The following is a 16,227-nucleotide window of genomic DNA, read 5'->3' as shown; positions in this document are numbered from 1 at the left end:
CTACAAATGCTTGGAATTTATTGTGTACATTTACAATCAGAATTGAAATCATGGCCATTAAAAGATGTAATTAGAAAATATATAAAGTTACCATATCAAGATGACAAATATGCAGTTTTTCCACTCCTCCATGGTTTTATATAATACATTTATTTATATACAGAATGGCACAAGAAAAATTTTATGCCGTTGTTGAATTTGAGGATGGGCTTCAAATCGTTCCAAATAATTGGTTGAATTCGAATTTAAACAAGGCTGTTTGGCCAAATTTCACTAACAACAAGCGTTACTATAAGGCTGTGAAATCTATGGAAAACTCAGAACCTACATGGATAGAACATCCAATTCAGAAAATATATGCAAAAGACAGTAAACAATCATCATATTCTTTTTTTTAATATATATGCAATAATTTTAAAATATATGTATATAATTTCTTGCATACAACATGTGGAGAGAAAGAGAGAGAGAGAGAGAGAGAGAGAGAGAGAGAGAGAGAGAGAGTTGCCATCATTCAGAACGCGGTTTTATTGATAGCAATGTATGTAATTAGCATATAGTTCACGTTAACATTTATATTATAAAATTTCAAAACTATAAAATATATACTCTTATTTATTGATAAAAAGCGCGTTTTGAATATGCACTATAAATATTAAAATATATATAAATATATATAGAGTGTCTCAGAATAACCCTATCAATGCTTAAAGGCGGATTCTCTAACCAATTTGGAGATGATTTTCCTAGCAAAAATGTTGAGAAATCAAGAATTTTCGAGTTATAAGCAATTGAAAAAAACGGATTTTTCACAAACTTTGTGGAGTTAAAAGGTTAACATAATTATATTCTTTAGTCAATTTCAGATGGAGTTTACTTTAATAAAATTTTAATTTAAGGTTTAGTTACAAAGAAACATAATGACAAAAATTGGAACTTTGCAAAAAATGATGACCTTGATCCGTCTTGAAGCATTGATACGATTATACTAAGACACCCTGTATAATATTAATAGATATTTTTAAATAATACAAGGAAGCAATTATTAACAAAATGTATATTATTTTTTTTAGCAAACTATGAATTAGCAAGAAGAAAATTAAAAGATGCTGAAGAACTATCAGATATCAATTCTGGCACTGACAAAGAGAAAGTATTAAAAAAAAAAAAAGAAAATATAGAGCTGCTAAGCAATTTGATGAAACTTCTATATTAAAAACAAAGTGATAAATCTAAGGCCAACTTATCGAGCTGAATATTCGAGATGTTCAGTCAACTACCATTTATTACATGTATAAATTATAAAACTACAGTCATTAGATATTAAAACTAACGCAAATTACAATCATTCTACAAACGTTTCAACCGCACGCGGTCTTCTTCAGTATAATTATTGAAATATAAATTCATACAACTTCACATAATATCGAAATTTAATTATAGTTATTCAGAATCGAGAGTTTTTGAGCAATTAACGCGTGTTCTAATTCGTCATGTCCAACAATGTTCGCCTCGATATGATCTCTGATTTTGCTCAGATGTCGGATAGTTTCATCGTTAATATGCGAGAAATTAACCCGTTCCGTAGGCGCTGCGATTAATAAAAAATTAACGATTAACGTATGTCGAATTATAATATATATCCCCTACAATTGGTAATATGCTTACCTATCATCGTCCTTCTTGACAATTTTGCTACTTATTAACAGTTATTAAGGATGACACATAACAAACCAACAATACAGAAAGACAGCTCATTTTAAACTCTACTTGATCGGAGAGCGTGCGTGTTTATATATGATCTAATATCTATGTTTGACTCGTTGATGTCCTATTTGTCCTATTATTATTTATTGTTCGCTAATATATCCAAAATATCAAAATACGACTCGCTAAGTAACTCAGTATCTTTGTTTAAATTTAGTCCATTTTTTTGTTCCTTGATATGTAGCATCTCAGAAATGAGTCTTTTATAATAATTATTTTCGTTGTCCATGATCTTAACATTGTCCCAATTAAAAGTATGATGTTCATTTCTTATGTGTTCAGAAATTACTGAATGTTTCGTTGAGTCCAACCTAATATTATTTTTATGTTCTTTTATTCGCGTCTGCAATTGCCTCTTTGTTTGGCCTACATAAGATGCATTACAATTATTGCAACTGATCTTATAAACCACATTCGAATTGCATGGATGTTTAGTTTTATCTTTCTGTGCTTTAATAATATTATCCAGTTTGTTGAGACATCTATACCCTACAATACAATTTTTATTTTTTACCGAGGAAACAATCATTTCTGAGATCCTATCTATATACGGAATGACAAAGAATTTTTTATTAACCGAGTCATTTCCTATACTTTTTGTTCTTTCTATGTTGGCCTGTCTCTCTATAATGCTCCCCTTAGATATGATGTGTTCTATCCGATGATTAATTTTGTTAAAAATCAGATCAAGAGGGTAACCATTGCTTATGAGTATATTAATGATTAACTCTAAATTTTTATTAAAAAATAGTGGATGTGATAGCAATAGACATCTGTCTACAAGGTTATATATTATTCCAATTTTGTGGCATAATGGGTGGTTTGAATAAAATGATAACGTCCTTCCTGAGAAGGTTTCTTTTTGATACCAGTCTATGTATATTGTGTTATTAATAATTTTAAGTGATAAATCTAAGAAATTCAAGCTATGATTAACCTCTTGTTCGACCGTGAATTTAAGTCTTTCATGATAGTTGTCGAGGCGAACATTGTTGGACATGACGAATTAGAACACGCGTTAATTGCTAAAAAACGTAATGCTACGGTTGCAATGGAAAGATCTTATTATATTAACAAAATGGAAAATGTTTTAAAAGATGTTAACACTTACACTATTGTTAAAAAAAATCCGTGCAAAAAAATAGAGAACGATTTGAATGATTTGTTGAAGAGATGACTTAAGGAAGATTATATTTCAAAAAATGAATATTATAAATTACGTTATAGTGATTCTCTCCTTCCAAAAGCGTATGGATTACCTAAAATCCATAAGAAAAACTATCCAGTTAGAATCATAGTTTCATCGGTTGATACAGCTCTATACTCGCTGGCTTCGTTTTTACAAAACACCTTACGAACTACCCTACCCAAAGCGAAAAGTCATATTAATAATAGTTTTGATTTGTACAGCATATTGTCTGGTAAAAAGATTGATGAGAATGATAGGATGTTTTCCTTGGATGTGGTGTCTTTGTTTACGAACGTTCCTCTGGATCTTGCGATTGACGGTATTAACGATAGATGGGATCACATTGGAATAAATACTAGAATACCGAAAAACGAATTTTTGGGGGGTATAAAATTCATATTGACTTCTACATATTTTACATTTAATGACATAATTTATAAACAGACGTTTGGGACCCTTATGGGGTCACCGTTATCACCAATTATTGCAGACCTGGTTATGCAAGATCTTGAAGATACAGTTCTCAAAGCGTTGAATTTGGAATGTTTGTTTTATTTTCGTTATGTGGATGACATAATAGTGGCCACCTCTATGACTAATATGACTCAGATTGTGAATAATTTTAACAACTATCATGAAAGACTTAAATTCACGGTCGAACAAGAGGTTAATCATAGCTTGAATTTCTTAGATTTATCACTTAAAATTATTAATAACACAATATACATAGACTGGTATCAAAAAGAAACCTTCTCAGGAAGGACGTTATCATTTTATTCAAACCACCCATTATGCCACAAAATTGGAATAATATATAACCTTGTAGACAGATGTCTATTGCTATCACATCCACTATTTTTTAATAAAAATTTAGAGTTAATCATTAATATACTCATAAGCAATGGTTACCCTCTTGATCTGATTTTTAACAAAATTAATCATCGGATAGAACACATCATATCTAAGGGGAGCATTATAGAGAGACAGGCCAACATAGAAAGAACAAAAAGTATAGAAAATGACTCGGTTAATAAAAAATTCTTTGTCATTCCGTATATAGATAGGATCCCAGAAATGATTGTTTCCTCGGTACAAAATAAAAATTGTATTGTAGGGTATAGGTGTCTCAACAAACTGGATAATATTATTAAAGCACAGAAAGATAAAACTAAACATCCATGCAATTCGAATGTGGTTTATAAGATCAGTTGCAATAATTGTAATGCATCTTATGTAGGCCAAACAAAGAGGCAATTGCAGACGCGAATAAAAGAACATAAAAATAATATTAGGTTGGACTCAACGAAACATTCAGTAATTTCTGAACACATAAGAAATGAACATCATACTTTTAATTGGGACAATGTTAAGATCATGGACAACGAAAATAATTATTATAAAAGACTCATTTCTGAGATGCTACATATCAAGGAACAAAAAAATGGACTAAATTTAAACAAAGATACTGAGTTACTTAGCGAGTCGTATTTTGATATTTTGGATATATTAGCGAACAATAAATAATAATAGGACAAATAGGACATCAACGAGTCAAACATAGATATTAGATCATATATAAACACGCACGCTCTCCGATCAAGTAGAGTTTAAAATGAGCTGTCTTTCTGTATTGTTGGTTTGTTATGTGTCATCCTTAATAACTGTTAATAAGTAGCAAAATTGTCAAGAAGGACGATGATAGGTAAGCATATTACCAATTGTAGGGGATATATATTATAATTCGACATACGTTAATCGTTAATTTTTTATTAATCGCAGCGCCTACGGAACGGGTTAATTTCTCGCATATTAACGATGAAACTATCCGACATCTGAGCAAAATCAGAGATTATATCGAGGCGAACATTGTTGGACATGACGAATTAGAACACGCGTTAATTGCTCAAAAACTCTCGATTCTGAATAACTATAATTAAATTTCGATATTATGTGAAGTTGTATGAATTTATATTTCAATAATTATACTGAAGAAGACCGCGTGCGGTCGAAACGTTTGTAGAATGATTGTAATTTGCGTTAGTTTTAATATCTAATGACTGTAGTTTTATAATTTATACATGTAATAAATGGTAGTTGACTGAACATCTCGAATATTCAGCTCGATAAGTTGGCCTTAGATTTATCACTTTGTTTTCAATATACGAGCGACAATTTGTATTAATTTACTTCTATATTAAATAGTGATGATGAATGCGACGAAAATTCATTTATTTTGCAGCTTCCAAAAATGCCTGTTAGGCCTGTACATACCTCTGAAAAAATGAAAAAGGCAAAATTGTCACAGAAAGGTGAAAGCATAAAAAATTATATTAATAGTCAGAAGAATAATATTAAGAAAAAGAATAATATTGAAAAAATTTTAATAATTAATAGTGCATAATTCTAATAATAATAAAATATTAGTTTAAAGCTGCAAATTTTAATTATGTGAAACAATAAAGAAAACTAACTTTTTTGTTTAGAATTGACAGTGAAACATAAAAACTCAAAATCAACATTGGACAGATATGATTGCAACTACAATGTAAAAGGTATATATATGTTTACATAGTAAAGAAGCAAGAAATATAAATTATGCATTTTATTATATTTTTCTTCTTTTTTTTATACTATTATATAACTGTAATTTAATATGATATAAATGGAACTTTAAATATATAAAAACCTAGCATATAATGTACATAATAATAAATGCATAATTTAAATAAATCAAATCTATTTTATATTATATGGCACACACACACACACACAATTGTAGATTTAATATAAAGAATTAAATAACTAAATTAAATACATAATATTTTTGGTTACAATATTAAAATTACATTTAAATATAGCAATAAAATAATTTTTTTAGATATACCTAAACCTAGTACATCTAAAAAGATACATGCAGATGATAAAGATGATGTAAATAATGACATAAATGATGAAGATTATGTAGATGATTGAAGATGATGTTAATGATGAGTCCGATATACTCTCGGAACAATTATTTGGAACGAATCTAAATGAGGATAATGATGAGATAAAGGGAGAAGAAGTCATTCAAGTAAGGAACAATACCAAAGAGAAAAAATAAATATATACATATTGTACGATTAATTGAAAAAAAATAGATGAAATAAAACAATTAGTATATAAGGTTAAAAAATTTAAGTGCACAGAGCACCGGAGTTTCTTGGCTATACCAAAACTAAACGCGATTTGCGATCTCGATTCGAGATTCTAACGAACGAACGAAACCTAACGAGTTTCGTTTGTTCATTAGAATCTCAAATTGAGATCGCGAATTGCGTTTAGTTTTTGTATATCTAAGAAACACCGGTGCCTTGTGTGTACATAAAATTAAGTTTCGTAAAAATCTTAAATTTCAACGAAACTCACGCACTACCAACCGCATATAGTCTCTGTATTGTCTCGTTTTTTACATATTTTAACAAATAATTACTTAGAATAAATTTTATATTAATGTACAAAGTAATTTTATATAGAATACTTTAAAAAATATTTTACAAATATATTCCACATTAATACATTATTATACAAATATAATCTTTTGTAAAATTTTTATAACGCAACTTTTCATAATTGTAGATCAAACAATTGACTCATTGTGACAAGTCAAGATGTAAAAACTTCTTCTTTACGGATAATGAAGAAATTGTTTTCTAATGAATTAGTAGTGCAATACAGTTGGTATGGAGCAAAAAAAAGAAATTTTTTCGCAGCTAAATATCTGCAAAATAATCATGTGTAAGTAATAAATAATAGAAAGTATTTATGAATATAAATTTATATTACTTGTATTTTTTGTATTACTGTTAAATTAATTAAAATTATTTTATAAGTTGAATAAAGATAATATTATTCACATACAAATATCATTTTAATAATAAATATTATTTATTTTATTTAATGAAGCAAAAGAAATATATAAAAGTTGAACATTTTTAAGATTTTTTATAAAGTTTTATATTTTAATTATTTTAACAAATTAAATCTAAAATATATTTCTCTTCAATGTTATTAATAAAAAATTATTTTTTAAAATGTTTTTTTAGGTGTAATAAGAAAAGTACACAAGAATGCTACAGACGAACAAATTTCTAATCCCATAAAAATATGGCTAGCACACGCGAACGCCTTGTTATATCCCTCAAAGATATAACTATTAAGAAATAGCTACTCGTGTTACATCCGCTTGACGACGGACACTGACTGCGTAAAAACGCATACGCTGCGAGATATGCGCGAACCGAAATTGCTCAACGTGCAAACAAAGCAGAAGGACTTTGAATCTGTTTCGCTTGCACCTAGGTCCTTGACCGAAGAGGCCCGTTGCTAGGCACCCCTTCCGATCAAGGAAATCCCAAAAAGCGATATTATAAAAAGGAAGCAGAGATGCGCCGAATCGCTCAGTCGCAGTCGCAATAAGTCGCTCTCAAGACGCTCTCGCGTTGTTAGTTAAACGACCTTGCTAGCCGCGTGCGATATATAACATCCCTTCGCAGTTGCGCGCGATACGCGAAGTTATAGTTAAACAGTGTCGTTAAACCAATACACGCACATGTGTAACAGTGGTGAAACAAACAAATAAAAGTCAAGCGGTTTACTTGAATAAAGTTTTAATAATAAAAAGTGGAGTGCGTTTATTTCAACAACCCGAAATAAGTCTCGACGCCCCGGATCCTCATCCTAATTTGGCGCGACCCCTTGTGTCTCACCCGAGGCACACAACAGCCTACAAAAGCAAATACCGATAAATATTTAATGTTTGTCTTTATATACATATTTATATATTTAATACAATAATTATTAGTCTTCCGCACACAACTTTTCTGGTAATGTTCCAATAGATAGTTTAATGATTTTTGGCTAATAATTGCTGGTCTTTTGCGTTATATAACTCTGCGTTAATAACTCTGTTTTAGCAATATGGTACAAACTGATGTGCAATGTCGATAACAATTTGTGTTAAAATAACTTTTTTTTATTCTCAATTTTAAGTTCTTTTGTTACAAATGTAAATTTTATTTTTTCCAAATGATTAATTCCATTCTTTTGATTTTTTGATTATTTTTTATTTTATTTTTATTTTAATATCTCAAATATACAAGGTGTGCGCAACGGAAAGCAGAATAGAGAGGTCGGAAGTGAGAAGACAGAGAAGCACTGCACTCGACACACGCGTATCGTTAACAAAATATATTTAAACTATTAACACAAAAATACAATTATTTAAACCGCACAGAATGTACCAAAAGATAGCCGAGTCGAACGTATTAGAAAGTACAATAACCGAAAAAAAAGCCGTGTTGAAAATAAAATACCGAGTGTCCGCAAGCAACGGTAATTAAACGTGAAAAAGACAAGCGATCTTTTTCGTAAAGTAGAAGCACACTCTTGACGCGACAAGCAATCGGAAAAGAGCGCCGCGGTCACGAGAGAGGAGGTTTATATAGGCCTGTATTTCTAGAATATTCGCGAACATTTTTCTTATTCTATCGTTCGGTTGAAGGCAAAAGAGCGTTTACTGTAATTATTTACTTTCCAGCAAATCGTAGTTTTGTTATTATTGGGAACTAAATTGTATCTCTTCTCGCGCGACTGCGGTGTTTACAATTTAATGTGTTTTAATGTAAGCGCTTATTTTTCGTAGGCGCGGGGTATACTTATACTTTTGCGGCCGAGCGCTATTTATAATATGAAACGTCAGCATGTTAAGATAGAAATTGATAGACTGTATTATAATATAAATTAAACGCATGCTGCATGTGAAATGAGAGTACGGCATGAATTTACATGCAATGTTTTAATTGTTTTTTCTTTCAGCTTTTTTAGACGTTCGATTTTCGAACACAAAGTGTCCTATAATTGGTGAAAAATCTGCTAATGGCAGATTTTTGAGATCATTTGAAGATGATTTTTCCTCAACGAAAATGTTAAGAGATCATGTTTTACAGATTTCTAATTTTTATCATCATATATCTCTATAATTGAACTTTAAATTAAAATTCTATTATATAATAAACTCTATCTTAAATTAACTAATAAAGTATGTAATTTTGATAATTTTTTAACTTAATTTAATTTGCGAAAAATTTTCAATCGTTTATACATGTAACTCGAAAATTATTGATGGCTGGACATTTTTGCTAAGGAAAAATCGCCTTCCAATGATCTCAAAAATCTGCTATTAGCAGATTTTTTACCACACTCATCTGTCGTCGAGATAAACGAGACATCGGAGCCCTTGTATCCCGGTTAGCACTGAGTTCATAAGTCATTGGAAAGTCGCAGGTGCGTTTTTAAGTCCAAACGGCATTCTATTAAACTCGTAGTGTCCGCAGGGAGTCGAGAAGGCTGTTTTATTTTTGTCGCGCTTGGCCATCGGTATCTGGTGATATCCAGATGCGAGGTCGAGCGTCGTAAAATACTTCGCGTTTCCCAGCTGATCCAAAATATCGGTAATATTTGGCAGTGGGAATGAATCGCCTATAGTTAATTCATTTAACTTCCGGAAATCGACTACTACTCTTAATCGCGGTTTGCCTCTTGCGTCAGCCTTTTTGGCACTACTAATAACGGTGCATTCCACTGGCTAATGCTTGTACTAATAATTCCGTCTTTTAGCATTTCCTGTACTTGTTTGTTCACTTCTGATTTGTGTTCCTCGGGAAGGCGATACGGTCTCACATTGACGGGTGAGGTATCGACGCGCGTGCTTATCTCGTGTTTTAGCGTTGCTGTGCATGACAGTGGTTCTCCGCTTAAATAAAACACGTTGCTATATTCTTCGCATATTTTCTGTATCGCTTTCCTTTCTTCCTCATTTAAATGTTTTGTGTGTAACAATTGTCAAATTTGTTCGTCACGCGTTAATTGATTCGGAGTCTCGTCTGTATGTATCGTGTACAACTCGTGCGCGTTATCTTCGCAAACGTCTTCTACGGTTACGAGGGGTGTGTGTATCTCGACCGGCTTATCAGTTGTATTAATTACACTGATGGGACATTGGTAATTCTTCGGTTCTACCAAACATCGTCCGATATAGATTCCTGGGGCGGTTTCTTTGGCTCGAATGATCCCTGTCTTATTATCATTTGTTATCGCGTGTATAATTGTTTCACTACGCGGCTTTAAGATAATTTTGTTATACGGTTGCAATTTTAGGACGGCGTTTCCGATTTGTAATTCGCGTTTTTTGTAATCGCACGTGACTTGCTGCTTCTAGAGGAAATCGATTCCTATGATCCCGTCGTATTCCATCGGAAATCATCTTTCACGACGTAAATCGCGTGTTTTATCTTGTTTCCGTTTAGCTCAATTGTCGCGTACATTTTTCCGATCGTCTTTGCTTTATGACCGGTTATTCCAACAAGGGTTATTTTATTATTGTAAATTTCGGTCTCGCCCTTCAAGTGTTTCACTTTTATCAATGAAATCGTAGCTCCCGAATCGTAAAGCATATTTACTTTTCCGCGTTTTGCCTCTCGCATAGGCAGAGTAATTATATTTAAACTCGCTCTCTCTCTCGGCGTTCGGCGCACGTGTGTCACCTGATATTCGAGCGCGCGAGTCTTCTTAATCTTATCTCCGCGCTCTCCGTCTTCATCGCTGCTACGTTCGGACTCGGAATTTCTCTCCTGCCGGATTCTTTGATTATCTATTTTATTAAAACTTCGCGGGTTTTTTTCGATCCTCTGGCTTGTTCCGTGGGGGCGTCTTATTTTTTGGTCGCCCGTTTAATTCCCAACATTCTTTGCGGTTATGTCCACGCTTTTTGCAATGATTGCAAAATTTTTCGATGGCGGATACGCGCGAGGATTTTTCCAGTTTTGGCAGAACGTTGACTTTGCTACGACAGTCTCGTCCGTAATGTCCGGGTTTTCCACATCTATAACATTGTCCCGTCGTTTGCTGTCCTGACCGCGTTGATTCAGGTTTATTTAGCAAGGAATTAGTTGCCCGTGACGTGCTAGGTCCGATAAATCTCTCTTCCGCGCTCGCGCCGGCTATCGCTTCTTGAAGCGTCGTATATCGTTGTGAGCGTACGAGTACTTTTAAGTCGCTTCGTAGCCCTAATTGAAAATTTAATAATGCTTGTGTTTGGATTGTTTGTAAGATAGTGCGTTTCTCTGAGCTCGTCTGGTTTCCTTCCTCTATCATTGAATCGTATAAATTCATAGCGAGCTGGTCGACGCGTTGCCCGAAATTTTGTGCTGTCTCATTATATTTCTGCTTTAGCGAATTAAATTCTAATTGCACGTGGGCAGTACTTTGCTTGCATTGGTATGCGGTCTCTAGTTGTTGCTTTAATTCTTCAAACGTTTGTATGTCTCGCGTTTCGAAAACTTGCATGGCTTTACTCTTTAATTTAGTAAATAGTATGCCTTGTATCAGAGACTCTTTGTCTCCGGAATGTATGTTTTGCATTGTATATGTGCATGCGTTTAGAAATTCCTGAAAGCGGTGTCGCGATGTACCGTCGAATTTGGGTATCATCATTCGCGCTTCTTTTAGAGACATATATTGTCGTGCAGTACTCCGTCGATTTCGTACGTCGCGCTCAGTCCGTCCGTAAGTCATACGAGGCTCGTAATCGGACTTCTGCTGTTCGTCTGTGTGTGTGTATGCCTGTGCGGCTTCTATCCTAGTCATACGTGTGTTTAGTGTATGTAGCTCTGCATGTATAGCTTGTATTATATTAAGCATTTGTGAAGTTTCTCCGGGCGCTACGACGGAGGGTTGTTGTGACGTGACATCTAAATTCTGTCCCATTTATTGTGCAAGGGTTTGTCGGAGTATGCTTATTTCGGCATCTATCGCGGTTGGCGGAATAATTGCGTTCACGTTTGTATTTTCTGCCATATTTATTTCGCTATAAATTTCTTCGGAATCGAATATTTCGCTGTCGTATGACGTTAATGAAAATTCTCTCCGCGAAGATACTCTACTCGGAGTTCGGCTGATATACGGTCGCAATCGACGCGGTTCGTTTTGAGTTACTTGAACGGAGTCGCTTGGATTATTTGCGAATATACTCGCGTCAAAACTAGTTAACGGAAATTCTCGTTCGTTTATTACGTTCGGAGGTTAGGTAACTCGGTATTATTTTTGTTTGACAAGTCGCTGTCTAAATTTCTACGAACGCTTTCGAGATTTTGCGCAGTTAAAGGCAATACTCGCGTCGTTAACCGTACAGGTGTACTATGCAACCACGATTGGTTTTTAATCGCTTGTCGGGGTGTTTTGTCACCTTCCGACATTCACGCAATCAAATAAATTCGGACTTACAGTATTACGGCTCGCATCGTTACGCTCTATACGGGTCGGCTGCTGCTGCTGCAACTCGATCGCTCGTGGGCTGATAACGGCGGCTCCGTGTTGGTGATAGATACGGCGGGTCGTCGCTCGTGATGATGCGCTGCCCGTGAGGTTGTCGTAGGTCGGCGTTGTCCTTGAACGTCGGCGATCCTTTTCGATTCTCTGCTGCTTATCACTCGTTGCACTGTTTATGTTGTCCGCTCTCTCGTTCTCTTTTAGTCGTGGCTTCTGCTTGTTTCCGTCAGAGTTACTGACGTGCCCGTCTAACACTTGTTATAATTGTATGTGTTTTTACAGGTCTTCGCCGCTGTGAGGATTTTGGAGACGACGTCGGCCCTGCGGCTGAGATCCCACCGCTGCCACCAAATTGTTGTGTCTCCGGGAAGGCATGGAATATTTTGGGGTCTCAGTCGACTGAAGGATGAGGATCCTAGGATCGGCGGGCGTCTCCACTTTAACTAATTCACTTGTTTACCTGAATAAATCTTTTATTTCATTTATTTCTCGAGTTGGTTTAATTATGTCTAATCCCACCTGGGTGGTTAGTTAAGTATGCTCGCACTCGATAGTTAGATTACAGGTGATAGTTTATATTCTGCGGCTTGTCTTCGACTCTTAGTTAGGTTCTAATTAGCGACTTGACTTTTTGGATTTTCGTTAGCGATTGACTTCATCGCCTCGCTCTCCGTTTGCGGTGGTCTCTTGCCCTTTTCTACATCTTTCGGGGGAAGATGTAGAGAAGCTCTTTCATTGGCTAATTTTTATTCACACGCTTTTATCTATATAAACTAATAATATAAACTATATACTAGATAATATAAACTATCACCTGTAATCTGACTATCGAGTGCGAGCATACTTAACTAACCACCCAGGTGGGATTAGACATAATTAAACCAACTCGAGAAATAAATGAAATAAAAGATTTATTCAGGTAAACAAGTGAATTAGTTAAAGTGGAGATGCCCGCCGATCCTAGGATCCTCATCCTTCAGTCTACTGAGACTCCAAAATTTTCCGTGCCTTTCCGGATGCACAACAACATAATTCTTATCTTGAGCCGAATTCACATTATTGTTATTATCCAAATCATTACATTAACTATTAATTTTAAATAAGACCAGTGTGATGTTGCGTTAATTCCAGTTTAATTAATGGGTATGTTTATAAAATTTATATTTATATTATTAACTTAACATTTAGATAGTTTCTTGTATGTTTTAACATTGGTAAAAACGATTGTGTAATATTATGTTATAGAATTTTCACTTGATAAGGACCACAATCAAATGGTTAAAACGTCGTGAAAGAATTAAATAAAATTGCTAGTTACGTCGAAATCAAGTTTGCCAAGTTTATTTTCACCACTAGCGTCCAATATTAATTTTGATTGATACTAAAAAATATTCTTATAATATACTAAAAATATTCTCAGAATATACTATAAGATATTTTCAGTATGTACTGAGAAGCAAACTAGTGAGACATAGGAACTTTCTCAGTATGTACTTGATATATCGTAGTACATATTTTGAATATTCTTAGAATATACTCAATATAGTTTAACGATATTCTCAGAACATTCTCCTAATCTACATGTGCTGTGTGGGATAGTGTTTGTACCTGCGATAATTTGCTTGCTGATATTATTTTATCTAAATGCTGAAGATGGTCCGAACTTAGGATCGAAACGTATAAAACGATTCAATTTATCATTATGTGTCATGCGTATCAATAACCACGCCTGGCTCTTAATTGACCCTGTTTACTGCACTTCATATTTATTATCGGAGCCTCTTACTGTTATTTTTCTCTTTTTAAATTTTATATATTTATTAATACAGAACGAGATAAATGGAAAGAGAAGACATTACATAATAATAGATTGACAAGAATAACAAAACATGCATAGTGTAAAGAAAACGCATAAAGTTTATATAATGTGCCAAATAAACGCATTACATGCACAAATTATACTTAATTGCATAAAGTTTATACAATGTAACAAATAAAAGCATTACATGCACAAATTATATATAAAATTAAAATATATTATAACATGCATTTAGAATATTTGTATCGCAAACAGTACGTTATAAAAATAACAAGTAAAATCCATTTGACTAAAGACATGTTGTTCTTTATACATATACATATTAACACATTCCTTGAAAATTATTCTTTTTTCCCTTGAGGTATAAAACTAAATTTTGTTCAAATAATTTACAAATAGTTATAGTATAAGTTCAATAGTTTTTGACAAAAATATTACAGGGAAATAGTATATTGTGTTACAAGTGCGGAAAGTTGGCTATTGGTCACGAGTGCGCATTTACCCGCACGAGTGGACATTAGCCAACTTCCGTACGTGCAACACATACTATTTTGTATTAAAAGTGCATTCAAAGTGGCACTTTGAGTACCTGATTTTTGTACCTGATTTACGTAGTAGACTGATATATGAATAGCAGGGTTAGGTGCGTGTTGGGAAAGCGCGAAGTGGCGGTAGTTTGCTAGTTGTTTTTCGTGTGTGCTGCGAGATGGTGCTGAAATCCATAAGCAATAAATTGTCCACGGCTTGGAAAGCTATTGTATACGGCTTTGAATGCATTGAACATATGTATGTAATATATTGTAGGTCGATGTTGGAAATTTGTTACTTTCGGCACAAAAATCGTGCATGGAAAGTGTCATTTTGTATGCACGTGTAATACAAAACACTATAATTCACGAATAGATTTTCAATAGTTTTCTAGTGATGTTACAATAAGTATACAGTATTCCAATATTTTTTAGTAATGTAAGTAAATACTATTTCTATATTACTCTCATTGTCAGTAGTTCTCTAGAATTTTCTTATAGAATTTTTTAATAATTTTTTATATGGATTTTTTGTATAGCACTGGGAAAAGAAATATAAATAAATAATTTTTAAATTTTATTTCGCATTCAGAGCATCGTGTAATGTAGATAATGAATCTTATTTTGTGTGGAAAACGGAAAATGCATTATTAAAATATATTTTTATATCTCATTTTATATCTTAATAAAGACGCTTTGAATTTCTTTTTGTAACAACTTTGAAGCTGTTCAAAAATAAAATATTTTAAAATGAAAATAATATATAACATATTTATACAGGGTGTTCGATAATTCGCGGACCACCTTTCGTGGGCAGGTAGAGCACGTTAAACTGAATAGAAAAGTTTTATACTATTTTGTTAAATTCGCAATAATTATTGAGTTATTAATTAGAATATCTAACAAGAGGAGGTCGCGGTTGACTCTTCACCGATTTTAATCTCCTTTGGTGTGGTGAGTGTACATCGAAAAAAAGTTGATCCGTGTTCGAGCTTTTCGTCCAATGCGCCTTCTAAAAAAAATTTTTTTCCTCGGATTTGGAGAAATTGCCAGGTTCGTTATCAGGCTTAAAGAAAGATACACTTTCGATCTGTGCCGCTAGTTCAGTGGTAAAGCGCAAGAATAGTAATCCCGGGATCCCGCGTTTAGGACTTTGAACTGCCATAATTTTTTTTTATTTTTTTAAATATTTTTTTATTATTATATAACATGTATTATTTATTATAATAAATAAATATTTGGCATACTAATAATGTTAGAATAGAATGTATATTCTAACATTATTAGTATGCCGAATATTTATCATAATAAATAATACATGTTATATAAATATACAGGGTATCCGGTAACTAACGGACCAATGATTAAGGGCGGATTCTCTGGCCAATTTGTAGACGATTTTTTCTTAGCAAAAATGTTGAGAAGTCAATAATTTTTGAGTTATAAGCAATCAATTCAATCGCTTATAATTTAAAAAAATGGGTTTTTTGGAAAGTAAACGTTTTGGAGTTAAAAGTCTAACATAATTACATTCTTCAGTTAATTTCAGGTAGAGTTTA

At 33.2% G+C, this 16,227-nt stretch overlaps 1 protein-coding gene and 1 long non-coding RNA gene across 2 annotated transcripts; both read left to right on the top strand.

Annotated features, from left to right (window-relative positions):
- Positions 1–6,727, top strand: LOC114932227 (uncharacterized). The gene is made up of 7 exons (XM_029304376.2): positions 1–66; positions 164–369; positions 1,074–1,153; positions 5,196–5,265; positions 5,440–5,508; positions 5,835–6,029; positions 6,575–6,727. The coding sequence occupies exons 2-6, from the start codon at positions 165–167 to the stop codon at positions 5,927–5,929; spliced, it is 519 nt and encodes a 172-aa protein (XP_029160209.1). The 5' UTR covers positions 1–66; position 164; the 3' UTR covers positions 5,930–6,029; positions 6,575–6,727.
- Positions 6,728–7,144: 417 nt separating this feature from the next.
- On the top strand, positions 7,145–13,647 carry LOC146723053 (uncharacterized). Its single transcript, XR_014924786.1, has 2 exons — positions 7,145–13,465; positions 13,568–13,647. It is a non-coding gene; the product is annotated as an uncharacterized LOC146723053 (long non-coding RNA).
- The last annotated feature ends 2,580 nt before the right edge of the window (positions 13,648–16,227 follow it).

The sequence above is a fragment of the Nylanderia fulva genome, unplaced genomic scaffold (assembly GCF_048542155.1).
Source record: "Nylanderia fulva isolate GAGA-0341 unplaced genomic scaffold, ASM4854215v1 Scaffold239, whole genome shotgun sequence".
Classification (NCBI taxonomy): Eukaryota; Metazoa; Arthropoda; class Insecta; order Hymenoptera; family Formicidae; genus Nylanderia; species Nylanderia fulva.
The sequence above is the reverse complement of the archived record's forward strand: the minus strand, read 5'-3'. Positions and strand labels throughout refer to the sequence as shown.

Excerpts from the sequence above, each read along its gene's own strand:
- LOC114932227 (XM_029304376.2), top strand. The coding sequence starts at position 165 with ATGGCACAAGAAAAATTTTATGCCGTTGTTGAATTTGAGGATGGGCTT. Across the intron at positions 1,154-5,195 it reads CTGGCACTGACAAAGAGAAA|CTTCCAAAAATGCCTGTTAG; the intron begins GTATTAAAAAAA and ends TTTATTTTGCAG. Across the intron at positions 5,509-5,834 it reads TTGCAACTACAATGTAAAAG|ATATACCTAAACCTAGTACA; the intron begins GTATATATATGT and ends TAATTTTTTTAG.